Raw genomic sequence first — 16,928 nt, 5'->3', positions numbered from 1 at the left:
CCCATTTCCTAACTCAGAGATAAGCATTTGGCCCCATCAGAGGGAAGGATTTTAATAAATACTTGGAAGAGCCATCTGTCAGGCCATAAAACTCAACAACAATATGCTTCTCATACAGAGCTCTTCCACTAGAGAAATTTTGTACCAGAAGCAGCTCCGCTTTAGCTCCGGGGCACGAAGGCGGGTGCAGGGAAAGGGACATCATCAAAAACCTTCAAGGGAGGGCAAACTTGTGGGCTAGCAGAAGTTTAAACGCAGTTCTTATGGCTTTTTTCCACAGCTGGCATTCAACTCATTGTCATAGGCAGTACAGATGTTTCCAGCAGCACAAGATGTGTTCAGGGAGTCGAAAAATTGCAGTAGTTGGACTAAAGGGACTTTTGCAGGCATAAATAGCGAGACTTCCCCTCTTCCCCTTGCAGATTTTCCAGCTGGGAGACAAAGCAAGTACGCCTAACCATCTGAGAGCCCCAGGAACATCCGTAAGTCCAAAATGCTTGCATGAGTGATTAATGTACAGCGATTACAGTCGAGCAGTTCTGTATTTATGCCCAGTTCTTAAAGCAGAAAAGCTTTTTAAGGAAAGCTAAAATTTAGGGTGTTAACTATAATCTTAGAATTGTGAGTTGGTTTGCCTTTATACAATTCTGGTGTTTTCTAAGGTATTTTTTCCTCCCTGCAACATTGCCGCTACGTAATGAATTAAAGTTGAAAGGGGTTAAGTGAGCATTCAGTTCCTTTATTCTATTTTTAAAGAAATATGTCTTAGAGCAAAAAATCAAAATGCAGCTATATATTCTTCAGCATGTGCTGGAACTTTGGTGACCGGAATCAAGCCCAATGTATGATTCTAACAAGGTAACAAATCAAATCAGCCTGTTAAAAGCATACTATGAAAAACACATTTTTTTTCCCAAATCAGAAATGGATGCTTGAGTTTCTGTTGTAATTTCAAAGGGTGTTCAATGGGAAGAAAGGTGAATCTCTTCTACAGGACCCTTAAATTTAGCAAGGGTTTTGGGTAGTTGTATGTTCTCTGTGCTTGAAATTTAACCTACGATTAGCACAGGAGCATCGGTAGCAAATCTTATATTAAGTTATATTAAACTCTGCCCTGCTGTGACGTCACTACGCAACCCCCTTCTTTACACATCTGTATTGTGATGCTGCTGCAGGGAAGGGCTGGTGTAGTGACATCACTGCATAGGCCATGAAAGCACTTCTTATTTCTTCCTTGCTGGCAAAAAACAGGCCTGTTTTTCTCCTGGCAATTGCCAGTGAACTACCCAAAACCAGAATAGCTGCTCTGGTCTGTTTTTTTTGCTGGCAAGAAATAATGAAAATGCCATTTTTTCTTTGCTTGGATTCTTTTTAAAAGATCTTCTGGGTGTCAAGTGATGTCTATTGATTTCATAGATTATAGGCAGAGACTAAGCATTTACCTGTGGAATCCACTAATGTGGCTGTGTTTGTTTGTTTGTGTTAATCCCCACGGGCAAGGAAATGGGAAACTCACTACCTGTGTCTGGTTCTGACAAGGCAATCACAGCGCTACTTGTAACACTCCTGAGTTGTGTTGCTTCTGTCCCCCTTGACGGAGATACCCTTTGTGATGCAGAAGACCCAGCGACATACAGCATTGTGTTCACGGGGAAATGGAGCCAAGTAGCATTTCCCAAGCAGTATCCGCTGTACAGGCCTCCAGCACAGTGGTCCTCACTCCTAGGTAAGGAAAACCAAGTGCCCTCACCCAAGGGTGTCCACAGGATAGTACCAAAAATCAGTATGGCAGGCATGACCACACTATCAGAGCCCCGATCCTTCTGTGTGGTTGAGACTGCCATCTTGACTTTTTGGGCCCTCCTGGAGACACCCCTCTCTTTACCTCCTCCTCCTCCTTTTGCTGGTTATTCTGTTACCTCCAAATTAATGTCCCTGATAGACAGCATAGAATGCACGATCTGGGAGAGCTTCTATGGCTGGTTTCAATTTTCTGCAGCAGAAGTAAACAACATTCCTTTTGTTTCAAGACACAAATTACCTCCCTTCAAGACAGAGAAGAGAGAAACAGGATGACTTTATGGATGAAGTAATTCCAAATCTGCCTTTTGCGTGTCTTGTCTTCGACAGGCGTGGCCCACAATTCTGACTACAGCATGTGGAAAGCCAATGCGTATGCCAGCAATGGCATGCGTGACTTTGTTGAAAGAGGGGAACCCTGGGCACTCATGAAGGAAATAGAAGCAGCTGGAGAGAAAATGCAAAGTATTTATGGAATCTTCTCTGCTTCTGCTGTGGCCACTGGGACGGGACAGACTTCTACTGCCTTTGAAGTTGATGCAGGACATCCCTTAGTAAGTTGGAAATGTCTTGTGGCCCTTGTTTAAGGAGCAGGCACAGTCGCAAAGCTGTAAAGCTGCAAATGGAGTAAGGAAATATTAGTCCATTATACTTAAGATGAACAGTTATTATTCTTTTAATTACCGTTGCATAAATTTGCAAGCAATTAAATCAGGAGAGGGTTCAGAGCATGAATATATCTCAACTGGCACGTCTTGGCATTTTCTTCTGTATTTGATTGCACTGAAGATTAAGGACCGTGCCTATCACCCACATGTTTTATTACCATAAAAAGACTGGATTATTTGGGGAAACCTTTTAATTCATTGGGAAGGTCATCAATGAAATATAACTCATTATTAAGACTGCAGCTCTAGGAATCATGTGGCTATGAATTCAACTATATTAAAATAATGCTTCACTTCGTATTACTTATAGTCTAGGAAGTTTAATCTATCACACACCGCTGACTGTCTATCTATTTTTATTGTCAACTGCTTTGAACTTCTTGGGAAAGTAATATTTTTAGCTGAATTTGAAAATAACTTGGATTAGTTTCTAACTCCTTGATTGTAATAATTCTAGCATGTGGCTACATTGGCTTATTTAGATGAAGGTCTGTGGTAAAATGACCTAATTAGAGAGAACCACGCTTAGTCAAGTTTTTGAAGCAAGAGTTTTTCTCAATGCCCAGGTATCCATTGCAGTACGAATCGTGCCCAGTCCTGACTGGTTTGTGGGGATTGAGAATTTTAATCTGTGTGAAAAGGATCACTGGAAAGGCCAAGTGTCCATGGACCTATTCCCATATGATGCTGGAACTGATAGCGGCTTTACGTTTTCCTCACCCAACTTCGCAACAATCCCCCGGGATACAATTACAGAAGTAAGCTCCTTTACAGTTTACCAACTCCTGGAATGGTCCATTTCATTAACATTTTTTGTGCTAAGTATTGTATGTCATCAGGTCAACTCTGATGGCTTCATCTTATCTCTATCTCTATCTCTCTATCTCTATATCTACCTATCTATACCATCTATGTCTATGTCTATTTCTATATCGGCCATAGAGAGCCAGTTTGTGGTTAAGGCATCAGGCTAGAAACTCGGTGACTGTGAGTTCTAGTCCTGCCTTTGATACAAAGCTAGCTGGGTGATCTTGGGCCAGTCACACCCTCTCAGCCCTAGGAAGCAGGCAATGGCAAACCACTTCTGAAATCTTGCCAAGAATACTGCAGGGACTAGTCCAGGCAGTCTCCAGGAATCAGCACTGACTCAAAGGCACTCAAATACATTCTTCAGGAATGGTAAGATGAAAACTTTTGCTTCTTCGTTTATTTGCAACTATGGTTGGAAGAAGGAAGCTAACTTCTCACCATTGCTTATGAAACTGGCAGGATTATTTCTAATCGTGGTTAAGGTTGAATATAGACTGAGATTAAGATAGTATATTGAATATTCGTCTAAAATGCTAACAGGAGATGGGTGGGGGGTTAGGAAGGGAAATGCAGAATATGTTTTATGATAGAATAAAGTTAATTTTCTTTGGCCAATCTCTAAACAGAACCTAATGTTATTTGTGAGAGCCAGTTTGGCGTGGTGGTTTAAGGCACCAGACTACAAACTGGGAGACTGTGAGTTCTAGTCCTGCTTTGGACACAAAGCCAGCTGGGTGACTTGGGGCCAGTTGTTCTCTCTCAGCCCTGGGAAGGAGAAGGCAAGGGCAAACTACTTCTGAAAAATGTTGCCAGGAAAACTGCAGGGACTTGTCCAGGTTGATGTCAATTTGACTCAGGCTTTAGAAACCTGATCTGGTTTCAGAGATGAGGAGACCATCAGTTTGTCCACCTGCCAGCAATGTTTCCTCTCTTGACAATGCAAGGCACGAGTTTTCTCTAAGACTGTGAAAAGCACATTCTAGAGGAAGTCCTTGTTTGTCAGAAGAAATGTAATGCTGTTGTTTTCAGTCAAGGAAACCAATATTCTTCATTTATATGTAGGAGATTGCATACTCTGTGCATGATAGCACTAATACTACTCTAATTGTGCAGAAGAGTATTTAATTTTGGAGTGTACCACGCTGAAGTCCTTTCTGGAGTGTGACAAAAGGTATAAATTTTTATAGATGGAATTGAACCAATGATTTCTGTTTCTCGGAATAGTACCAAGAATTCATGTGTAAGGCCACAGTGCACAAGATGAAGTTGCTGATTTTCTGAAATGTTTGGTTTTTTAAAACATAGAGGAGTTTTTCTTATGAACTTGGTGTTTGCATCACCACATGCTCAAAATCAAATTATCTGTGCATGTAAAGACATAATTTACCAATGTCTCTTGAAGGTCCATGCTTATTAGTTCTATAACAATCTTGGCTCCTTCAGTGTTTTCCTCCTTTGTTGACTAAGACCACGCATCATCATCAGCGTTCACAACACAGTATTTCCACTCTAGTACAGCCTTATTTTGGAGGGTCTTGGTACACTTCTGAACATAAATCATCTGAGATTAATTCAGAATAACAGATGCAGATGGTGTGTGATAAGCATGATGTTGGAAAGAGACTTGTTCCCCTTTTGCAGAGACTGAACATGCCAGGCCCATACAGACGGGGGAATGACTCCATGCCTGCACTCTGTTTGCAAAGGTACCCATTTGTCAGGGGAAAAAAAGTAACCATCTTAACACAAGGGTCTAGAAGAAAAGTCTAGGGGCTATAGGAAATATCAAAGGGCATCTTCTCACATTGACTTTGGGTGCGTTGTGATTGGCCCCATTCTCCATGTGACCATTTTGCAAACATAAAAACTATTCTGAAAGAGCTTTCAAAATTCCAAAGATGGTCACTAGTTTATGGAAGCAATTTGGGGGATGGAAGAAGAGGGCTTTGCTTGCAGATGAACAGAAAGCCTGCACCTACTTCCAAAATGTTACAAGCACACTTGTGCACATGCAGCCTCTTGAGGCATGTGGATTATGCAGCCCCCACCCCCCTTGCTTTCTACCTTGGGTTTCCAAATAGGTGCAGCTAGAGCATGTGAGTCACACAACCTGGTCAACAGCCAGGAAATAATTAGGGACACACACAAATCACTTTCAGCTGAACACTGAGGCACGTGAAGCTCATCCACAGAGACTGGATGAGTTCAAAGCTGCAGCAAAACTTCACAGTATACATTTGCTCTCTCACACACTCTCACACACGCATCCCTATTTACCACATCCTTCTCAGCTAGGCTGTCTAGGCACTAACTAGAGAAAGAAGCCAAAAGCAAAAAAAATCTGCATCCAGAATGACTCAGAAAGTGGGCAGGTTTCACACCCCAATTTATCCCCCAAAGTCCTTGCTTTGTTCATTCACAAAGCTGGTAGCTGTTGATGGGATTAGGGGGAGTTCTGTGTGCTTGGCTCCCAGACTCTTTTGTCTTCTGCTGACATTTCTCCTTTGCTCCTCAGTGACTTGACTCCTTCTTCTCTACCTCCCAGTGGGAATCTCGGATCAGATTCCTGGTTTTTGTCCTCTGCCTACGTGCCTACTCTCTTTTTTGGTTATGGCAACTTCAGCCTACCCTCATGTTCTCACACTTCCGGCCTAATCTATTGGATACCTCAGTATTACTAGAAGGCATATTGGCTAGAGAGAACTGTATTTCCACTCTAGTACAGCCTTATTTTGGAGTATCTCGATGCACTTCTGAACATAAATTATCTGAGATCAATGCTGGCTGGCTGCTGGAGGGAGGAATGAACCCTGAAAAGGAGGAGCTGGAAACCTAACCAGGGTTCTTCCACACTGCGACCATTTGTGGTTGACTAAATCCACCTCCTTTTTGTTTGTGCTTGACTTCACAGATCACCTGTTCCTCCCCAAGTCACCCAGCAAACTCATTTTATTATCCCAAGCTTAAAACTCTGCCACCTATTGCCCGGGTGACCATGGTAAAGCTCAAAAGAAAGAAGTTGGGGTTTCCAGTCTCTCAACCAAATGTCACAGCCATAGATAATGAAATAGAGGATTCAGTCTCAGGTAAGTGCTTTATAACAGGGTAAGGAGAAAATTTTGTTGTAATAATTTAGCCATGGGAGAAATGCATACGCTGAAGGACCAATGGGACATATTCCTCCAATCAACAGCAGCAAAACTTTCCCTTTGTGAGTACAGGATAAAGGTAGGGAAATGACGTTGAAGAACTCAAAGTTAAGGGTAGAAATATGTAAGAAATTGGGACAACTTGTTAAATAGTTCCTTTGTTTTGCCAGTCCTTAGATTACGGCCACACGGCCGTATTTCTTTATCCTCCAGTGTCTGTGTCAATTCCCCATGGAGAGCTTTCGTGATTGGTGGGAAATCTGGCATGGAAAATCTTACACCATAGATGGTAGAATTTAGCTATTCGAAGAAAATTCTATTAGGAATGAGGGGTTTCTAGCTGTTTAAATGGATTGTCTTGAAGAGCACACTTCTTTAGCACCTATCAGCAACCACAGTGAACAAGATTTCAGAGTTTCTAGGAATAACCAGCATGAAACTTCCCTGACAGAATTTGCTTTCTCAAAGGGGGGGGGGGGAAGGACACCCCCTTCTTTGGAATGAGACTTAATTTTTTGACTCGAATGAATGATTGGGTCCAATTTTGCCTGATTTGCACACACCTTCTTTCCACGCATCACCTCATCTGGATATGCACGCCCTGCCAAAATGATCAGTTCTACTTGCTTTAGTCCCTTCTTCTTTCTGAAGCTGTTGAGGCTGGTTTACAGGGTTTCATGCTATAATTCCGCACTTTCAGCCTGCATGTTTGTCTTGGAGAAAATTAGATCGATTGACTGTCCAAGAAAAGCTGTATCTTGTAGTTGTGCATGAAAAACAACGTGTGTTTCAACTGCTTCTGTCCTGCAGAAACGCCCCTGGATTGTGAGACGTCCCTGTGGTCTTCTTGGGGCCTCTGCCGTGGCACATGTGCAAATTTAGGAACGAAAAAACGAACTCGCTATATACTTCTTCAGCCTGCCAACAACGGGACACCCTGCCCAGATCTGAGTGAAGAAACACAGTGTGAACCAGACAACTGTGTCTGAAATAATTTCTTTGGACAATTGTTTACCTCATATAATTTGGGGAATATTTAGGGTATCTATGTGTTAATATTTTTCATAGCTGTAATATGTTGTTGACTTTTATACACACGCGCACGCGCGCGCACTCACACACAGAGTATACGGATACTTAGATAGCTTTGCTTTCTACACGTTTATTGTGAATTCCTACAGTGCCACCTAGCGGTCAAAATGTAGTAAACTCGGCGTTACTAACGTCTGTATGGAGAAAAGAGGCACTCAGGAGCGTTTTCATCTCTTCTGCTTCTAGAATGTATTTAATGCAAGAAAATGAATTTGAGGAATAATGAGCTAGTTTCTACTGACTTGCAGTATGCCAGAGAATAAAATGCATACGATTTTAGGGGGATCAACTTGAAGGAGAAAAAAACAAGTCTCTCGCAAGAATACGAGAAAAAGTCCTAATATAAAATTATATGGCTAGCAATCAAATCAATATTCCTTGCAGTTATCCTATGACTAGTAATAAGCAAGGTAGAACAGAGAATCCTTAATCTGTTCATGTGCAACAGTTCAGTTGCGTAGGGCTTCCAGACTGGAACCCAAGAATCCTGATGGCCTGTGCCATCTGGTGGTTGTCAGTTGTGTAGCCAAAATGTTGTAACCCTAAGCTTACAGGCTCCTCTTCCCATTATCCTGTTCCCTGCTTTCTTCACCAAGCATCACATTGAGAACCCTACTGGTTTAGGGACACATCAGTTTTGGCAAACAACGGAACATGGCAGGGAATTGACAACAGAAAAAGCCATTTAAGCAGTACCTGCCAGCATATTAATTCCCTGATATGCAAAGGAATAAGTTGATTTTTCTGCTCTGGATCACCTATCCATCAGCAAACCCAAATTCCAGTGTTGCAAGAGAGACAACATCTTCATTCCTACATCTGTCCCTAATTTCCTTTTTCTGATCATGAGAAGTCAAAACATTACAGTTTCTCTTATGGGGAAGATGCATTCATCACCAGCAGGGGGTCTGCAGATGTGGTAGAAAGAAAAGTCAAGATGCAGCCACAACAGTGCAGTCCAAGCCCCATGTGTTTTTTATGGGCATCACCTGGTCACCAGAGTTGAGGGAGAAGGACACATGTTTGCAGGCAGAGGATCCCAATTTAACTCTTTGCATCTGCAGTTGAAAGTCTCAGGAAGATGGCAACACAGATCATTCCCTGAAGCCTGGGAGGGACACTGGAGAGAATGACACTTGACAGACACCATGGTAAGCTAGTGCTGGGCCAAGATCACAAAATGGCTTCCAGTTCAGCAGACAAAGATTGTTTTCACTTGGGGGTAGAATGGAATCAAGTAGCAGAGAAAGTAAGCTTTTAGAAAAACTGAGAAGAATCTATTTCATTTTTTTTAAAGTCTTCCAGCACTTAATCCAGAAATGGAGAAAAAAAGACAGTACAGCATAGCAGCTTCCCAATTGACAAAAATCCTGTAAAGAAATTGTGCAGAACTAATGCAGAAAAGACCACATTAAAAATAAAACAAGACATGGAAGGTCACTAGGTAATGCTCACTCAGCCCAGCCTACCTTACAAGTGTATTGTGGGGAGAAGGGAGGACTATGCATGCCACAAGGGGTGACCATGGGGTAGAGGGGAGTGACAGCGTGTCCAGATGGTAAACATGCAATCAGCTTTGACTTCGACTTTCTTCATCCACCCTTCTGAATGCTCTTGTATGCCACCTTGAATTCCTAAATTAAAAGAAGGATATAAATCAAATATATATATATACTGTATGTGTATATATTCTCTCTCTCTGTGGTGTGTGTGTGTGTGTGTGTGTATGTATGTGTATATATATATATACACACACACACATGTGTGTGTACATATACACTGTATATAATGCTTAGCCCACTTTTCATTTAAAATAATCCTGAGTCAAGTTACAATATAATAATGATGATGATGATGATGATGATGATGATGATGATGATGATGATGATGATGATGCAAAATGTCAAAAGTTAACACCGAAAAGTAGCATCATAGTTCCAACTGCAGCAACACACTAAACCATAGAATCGGGTCAACTTCAATTTTACCTTATTAGTAAAGTCACTGCTATCTAAGCAGGAAACCTAAATAATATCAAGACAGGATTGCAAGGATACAGATGGGTTTTGCAACTGAAGTGGACCCAAAAGGCTTATTTCAGCATCCACCCTTTCTCTGAAGGAGAATAAGCAGGTGGATGATCCTAACTGAAATCCAGGCAACCTTCAGCAAAGAGCTGACAAAAAGGGCTCTGCTTTCTTTTAAGGAAATATTTCTATCTTCTCTCCACACTTGGACTTCAGAAGGGGGCATCACTGTTGCTTTCCCTTGGCATAAAAAACTTGACCTGATCTACCTGAAATTTACCCACAAATATTCCTCATAACAGGTTTTATTTCTGGTGTAGGCCTTACTGCATTATGATTCAAAACAAGTTATGAATATTTTTATAAATCTAGAATTTAAACCTATCATTTGAAAACTCTTGGATTGACATCTATGAAATTTGGCAAGCTCTATCTTTTAACAGAGATCCCAGTTTCTGTTAATTTTGTCCCATTCTGTGAAAAGCTAAGAAATTATGAGCATCTAAAACGGAACTGTAAAAACAATATCCTCAAATATTTGTGTACCAATACTTACAATATACTTCCTCTACTTACGGTGTTCTATATTTCTAGATTCTTTTTTAAATTAAAAACAAACATTTCCCCCATGTTAAATAATGGAATGATGAAGACTGTTTTTTTCCAGTTCACACGTTGTAATTTGGATGGTTATACATTAAACATTTGTGCACAACATTTCAACCTATGGAGCAATTTTCATGACAGCTTTTTATTAAGCTGAAATATAGCTCCTCTTGGCATGCAGTGTTAATAATCTAAGCCTGCAATCTTGGGCTTATTTCCTTGGAAGTCACATGGAGCACAGCAGGAATGAGTTCCTAATAAACTAACATATTATAAAAGTGTCAAACAAAAGTGTGATTACCTTCCATCCTTTCTGATACTGTATTTGATTTCAGATTAAATCCCACTGTGATAATACAGCAGAGGGCACCACAGTACTTCAAAGTCAATGAAATGGTTCCCAAATTGGATTGTTTAGTTTTAGAGCAGATAACTTCTTGAAAAATAAGATGAGGCCTCTCTGCATTTTAAAGTTGTACAATGCTTTACAACCATGTTTCTTTTAAATGTTATGCTGAATGCTAACATCCGACCTCAGTGTTTTATTAGAATCACACACACACACACACACACACACACACACCCACACACACACACACACACACACCCACACCCACACCAAGAGCTGGTTTGGTGTAGTGGTTAAGACACCAGGCTAGAAACCAGGAGATGGTGAGTTCTAGTCCTGCCTTAGGCATGAAGCCGGCTGGGAGACCTTGGGCCAGTCACTCCCTCTCAGCCCTGGGAAGCAGGCAATGGCAAACCACTTCTGAAAAACCTTGCCAAGAAAACTGCAGGGACTAGTCCAGGCAGTCTCCAAGAATTGGACACAATTAAATGGAGAATATATGTATGTGTGTGTGTGTGTGTGTGTGTGTATCAAAAACCTTAGGAGCTCTTAGAGGTAAAAAGTGGAATATGAATCTCACAAACAAACAAACGTATCCCACATATCTTGGGAAAGATGACAGCAAAGGGAGTATAGAAAGTGAAATGGGACACTAATCAGGGCTGCGGGAAAGCTTTCCCTGAATTCCTTGATCTTTAATTCTGAAGTGTATCTTATCTGAATGTATGCAAATAAATAAATAAATCCCTAAACAGAACACAGACATCCTTAACATCCTGTTGGAAATAGGTTTGGGTCAAGAAGTCAAGGCTGGAAACGGTTTCCAATGGTTTTTCAACTACTCCTAATAGAGTAGTGTCACAACCCACCTGTGAAAAAGTGGAAAGGCATTTCTAAAGCAGGAGTTTAAATCTCCTTCCACATCTGTGGACTTTTCAGGAACTTTATTATCAAGGGCATCTGCAGGGCTGGAGCCAAAATGATCAAGATGGCGGCAATGGCCACCCACCTGAAGCCTTGCCCTTTATTTACACGTACCATGTGACACACATAATAAGGGAGAAGAGCTTTGGCCGTAGGTCATGGCCCTCATCTTGGCTTTTTTTGACCCTATCTGTTTACTGCACATCATTACCGAAGGACAGGTGAGGGTGGATCTCCTGAAGGATAGGCTGTGGGTATGTCCTTCTATTTTCTCTCCCTGCAGCTGGAAAGGTGCTTCTGGGGAGCAGCTGCTACTCATCAGGACTGCTGTGTCCTCATAAATGTACTGCTGAGGAATTGGGGGAGCTGGGGGGGGTGCTGCGTGAAAGGGTATCGGTGGCTGAGGACAAAAATCCTCAGAAGAACCCTATTAATTCCCCCACCACCACACACACTGTATCCTTGCAATTTTTAAGGCATACCTTCTGAACTAGACCTCCAGTTGTAATGTGAATACCCTGATGGACTGTGAATTGGGTAGCTACTGCTGCTCCGAGTAAATATATAAAACAAAGCTGTTAGTTGTACAAATCTGGATTGAGACATCAACGTTGCTTCAGAGAAAGCAAACATGTAATGGCTTATTCAAGGAGTAATCCTTTCTTTCTTGAAGTACCAGACGGAAAGCTGGTCTGTATCCTCTTTCCTTTTCAATAATTCCATATATGGTATTTATTTATTAGATAAAAGCACCCAGAAAGCAATGGTAGGCAAATATTTAGTCTGACAGAAGCCCTCTGAAGAATCAGATTGCTCCTTTCCATTTCTATCTGCTCAGATCCCCCATTTCTAACAAAATCTTTCACTATGTGGGTAACAAAGCCCACCATCTATATTCCTCTCTAATAAGAGTGTTTAGAATTACAGCTACAGATACTTTTTAAAACAAAGTGTACCCGGTTAATGCCTCTTTTGTCTCTGTCTGCCATTGTTCTATTTAATCCATCTCAAATCCCAAGAAAATACAGCTCAGTGGTTTGTGAATGCCTCCAAGGCAGGTTGAGAACATGTAAGACATTCTTCTGGGTAGGAATATGATGAAGATTGTGCCTTCCAGTCAGTGTTGACTCCTGGCGACTGCCTGGACAAGTCCCTGCAGTATTCTTGGCAAGTTTTCAGAAGTGGTTTACCATTGCCTGCTTCCCAGGGCTGAGAGAGAGTGACTGGCCCAAGATCACCCGGCTGGCTTTGTGCCTAAGGTGGGACTAGAACTCACGGTCTCCCAGTTTTTAACCACTACACCAAACTGGCTCTAGGAAAACTATATCTGGGGGGAAGTTGGCCCACCTATATTTCCCATGTGTCAAACTCCCAACTATCCATAGAGTAGACAAGGATAATGTGATATGGTGGGAAGCAATCTTTAACCTTGTTTAATCTGTTTCCCTGCTGATGTAGGAAATCTACAGTACGTGCCCATAAAGCCAGTCAGCATTCACAGTAGGTCCTGATTCATGCTCTGCTTGAAAATCTTTGGCAAAAGATAATCCACTCCTGCAGGGACAGTGTGTTCCACTGTTGAACAGCTCATGCCTCCTAGAAGATCAGAACCAATAGAAATAACTTGACTCCATTGTCTGCCTAATAAGCCTTTAATTATCTGAAAATGGTGAACGTATTGTACCTTTGATTCTCACTTTTCAGGCGAAACACATTCCATTTCTTCAACCTGTTGTTATCTCAATAGTGACACGTGCTCAGAATCAGTGAGTAGAAAGAGGAGTCATCGATAATTTCTGTGGAGAGGAAGGCCCCAGGAATACAGAAGCAGGTGGAATGTTTCTGCCACACAGTCTACTACAATACAGACTGTGAGCAGCTTGCATATACTGTACAGTTATTATAAATTAAATTATTCTCTAACTGAAAGTCTCAGACCATTTTATAAAGAAAAAAAAACAGTCTCACAACAGTCTCTGTTGCTGTCCAGAACTGGATACAGGTAGTCCTCACTTAATGACCATTTGTTTACGGATGGTTCAGACGATGGTGCTGAAAAAAATGACTTACAACTGAAACTCACACTTATGACCATTGCAGCGTCCCCATGGTCACGTGATCACAATTTGGGCGCATGGCAACCAATTCACATTTATGACTGTTACAGCATCCTGTGGCCATGTGACTACCATTTTCGACCTTCCTGGCTGGTTTCTGACAAGCAAAATCAATGGGGAACCATGCAATTCGCTTAACAACCATGTAGTTTATTTAACGACCATGGTGATTCACTAAATGACCACTGCCAGAAAGATCGTAAAATTGGGTTGGATTCACTTAATGACTGCTTCACTTAGTGACTGAAATTCCAGTCTCAATTGTGATCATTAAGCGAGTACTACCTGTACAGTATTCCAGGTGAGGTTTCACCAGACCAGAATAATGCTGAGCATTAAGACCATTTCATTAGCCTTCACACTTCAGGCTTAAGTTGAGCAAGAGTACTCAGGACATGTAAGTCTACCTCTTATAGCTTTTATAGTTGTTTGACTAAAGAGTTTATAAAAATTTTAAACAAGAACTGGGGACAAGATAATCCTTTCCTCACTTGCATTGAAGTTGGGATTCAACCCAACAGCTGTTTTACACTGTTGCGCCTATCTCTCAGGCTACTGGTTAGATACATTTGGAACATGAATAGCAGCAAAAGTTTGTTAATGGTGAACTTTTTGAACTTGTCCCATGAAGGGGTTCTGAAGATCAAATCTAAGGCTACTTTGAAATCAACACAGCTGCATACAGTTTTCAGTTGGTGCCCCGTGTATGTTTGCCTGCTAAATGCTGCAAAATCAGTGATTTATTGTCCCTTCGCTAAAGCCAGCCCGATCATCTTCGAAAATTCCACCCAATTAGTGAGCTTCTAGCATAAAGGCTTTGTATATAATTTGCTGTTTTTCTTTGAAAGCTTATAGGCCTATAATTGACCAGCTCATTTCTGTCTCCTTTTTTAATACAGAACCCACCTATTGCAAGACCCCCAGTCCTGCAGAATGGGTACTGCGTTGTCAGTAACGGTAAACCGAGATGCATGAACTGGGCCCCACCAGTCTGCATTAGCCCTAATTCGTTCTGCCGGGAGAGAATAATTACTGGGGTCTTCCCCTTCCTTTAGTAGGTTGATCAGTCTTACGTTGCACATGTCAGATAAGCTCTCTATAGTACTTGATACTCATGTATACAGAGCAAATTATCTGCAGAGAGTGTAGACTGGTGAGACCTAGAGCCCAGGCTACAGAGGTTTCTATTTATGGCTCCATGTGCAGAAGTCCTTTTTCAAGGAGATGCTTTGAGTATCATGGTTCATCCGATGCCTTGCTGAAATGTCTCAGCAGAAACTCAAAATTTGGATAAGGCTCCAGAGAAGTTAACAAGAGCTTTTAAGATTTCTATGGGCATGGGGAGGAGGTGTTATAATGTCACAGTCCTATTTTAAGCCACTTTGGGAATGTTCAGCCTAAGGAGGAACAATAAGGAAGCATTCATGGGCATCTGCAAAGGGGGGGCATCAAGGAGAAGAAGTGTCATCTGGGTCACGATCTCATCATGTAAAAAATGGAGTGCCATAGCACGATGACATCATTGCACACATGACCTCATTGTGGCTTGAACCAGATGCCTAAGGTATATATATAGCTTTGTTCCACTTCAGTTTAGGTCCTATTGCAATCACTGGCACTGTAATCAAGAATGATCTTTTCCATTGTCTTCACCGGGACCAAGTGTGATTGTATCCTACCGTTTTCATTAGGAGTTTCAAAGAGATATAAAACACTCTCTCATTGTCTGGAATCAGGGAAAGGCTGAATGTTTTTCATGGTAAATTGCTCGGAATTGAAAGCCTGAAATGGCTTTTTTGTTTTGGAAGAATCAGTGCAAAAAAGGGAAATTTTGATACAGACACACCATCCCTGTGCAAGGGTTGTGTCCTGGTGACATGCTGAACATATTGAAACTGCAGCTAAGAAACCTGGGCCCCTTATTGACCGCAACACCCTAGTTCAAGCTAGAGAACTTGATAATTAATCAGACCTCTGTCAGACATTTCTTATAGCAACAAAGGCATCAAATGGCTTTTTCACCTAGTAGCCAGTAGCACATAGCACAAGTTGTCAATACTTTTGGAAGGGATTTCTCCCCCTTCTGATGTCCTTGGTTGAACCTTCTGAAATGTTTGCTGCAAACGTCTAATTTACTGAGAACCATTTTGTAAGTTGGAATCCAAAATGGAATACGTGCACCTTATCCCACTCGACAACTCTTTAGAAGCTGCATTCAGTGAACGCACAGAAGCTCAACAGGAACAAATCCTGTGGTCTGTCTGCTCCCCGTTGTTGGATATAAAAATCACGAAAACTGGACCAGAGAGTTCTGAAAAGGAACTTACTTTATTGAGCGGTTTGCAAAGCGCGGTGGGCACCTCGACCAGGCTACGCAGAGTCTGATCGAAAGGAGAGATGCCACACCCTTTTCCTTTGTTCGGACCCTTATATATATTCTCTGGTTGCTCTTTCCTGCCCCGAGATAGGTGGGTTCACAATCATCCCTTTGCCCGTCACCTTTTCCCTAGCCTGATCTCCCATTGATTGGGGGTCTCAGACGCACAATCTTCCAACCGCCTCATCCCCTGGACCCTCACCCTTATTTTACATGTGTTAATAGACATTATCTGGAGACATCCCGGACATTCCAAGGCCTTCACACATTGAAAGTTTTAATTGGGTTAGCTATTATCATTTGATGAGTTTCCCACTGTCTCTTCCTGACTTGTTGTTAGTTTAAATGTGTAACATTGTGTTGCTCACTAGTTTAAACTTTTTACATATATTGCTTCCCCCCCCCTTGCTATTAACTAGTATTAGTATTTGCACCTAAAAATCTCCCCCAACCAAGATCTATATGATATTGCTTTATATGGATATATATATATAGATCTTCCTTATTTACAAATTGTATTTTTCTATACCTTACACCGTCTAGCTCTGCTCCTAGTAGCAATTCATGTGACAAAGGCTTAATTGATTCCCCATCCATCCCCATTGACTCAATGCAAAGGAGCATAATTTACATCGACTCTCAATGACTACAAATGAAATAGAATTTGACTTCTGTTTCATCCAGGGGATACTGTCTCACTCAACCAAGTAACCAAACATTACTGCTGAAATATTCCTATTAGCCAAAGTTTCAATCTGAACAGGAACCACGCTGCAGAAAGTCCCAAGAGTCACAGATCCATTTGTGGGGGGAAAGAGATGCTGCTGCTTTGTGACATTTCTGCACATGCACAACTGCACACAGTCATATGAATACAGCTGTGTGATCATTCCATCTCTTGACTCCAGCATCTTTTTTCATTTGGAAAAGCCTGTGATAAACTTAGAAACTCATCAAGGTAAGCTAAGCACCAGAATGAAAATAAAGTGCATGTTTTTAAAAGGGGTGA

The 16,928-nt window shown here is 41.5% G+C and overlaps 1 protein-coding gene across 1 annotated transcript; it reads left to right on the top strand.

Annotated features, from left to right (window-relative positions):
- Nucleotides 1-421: 421 nt before the first annotated feature.
- On the top strand, nucleotides 422-7,516 carry SPON2 (spondin 2). Its single transcript, XM_063304588.1, has 6 exons — nucleotides 422-482; nucleotides 1,501-1,726; nucleotides 2,131-2,354; nucleotides 3,035-3,226; nucleotides 6,190-6,364; nucleotides 7,238-7,516. The coding sequence occupies exons 2-6, from the start codon at nucleotides 1,504-1,506 to the stop codon at nucleotides 7,414-7,416; spliced, it is 993 nt and encodes a 330-aa protein (XP_063160658.1). The 5' UTR covers nucleotides 422-482; nucleotides 1,501-1,503; the 3' UTR covers nucleotides 7,417-7,516.
- Nucleotides 7,517-16,928: the final 9,412 nt, after the last annotated feature.

This window comes from Candoia aspera, chromosome 5, assembly GCF_035149785.1.
Source record: "Candoia aspera isolate rCanAsp1 chromosome 5, rCanAsp1.hap2, whole genome shotgun sequence".
NCBI classification, from domain to species: Eukaryota; Metazoa; Chordata; class Lepidosauria; order Squamata; family Boidae; genus Candoia; species Candoia aspera.
This window is presented reverse-complemented; position numbering and strand designations above follow the sequence as displayed.

Coding starts and splice junctions, on each gene's coding strand:
- SPON2 (XM_063304588.1), top strand. CDS start 1,504: ATGGGAAACTCACTACCTGTGTCTGGTTCTGACAAGGCAATCACAGCG. Junction 2,355..3,034: donor TTGATGCAGGACATCCCTTA/GTAAGTTGGAAA, acceptor CTCAATGCCCAG/GTATCCATTGCAGTACGAAT. Junction 3,227..6,189: donor CCCGGGATACAATTACAGAA/GTAAGCTCCTTT, acceptor TTGACTTCACAG/ATCACCTGTTCCTCCCCAAG.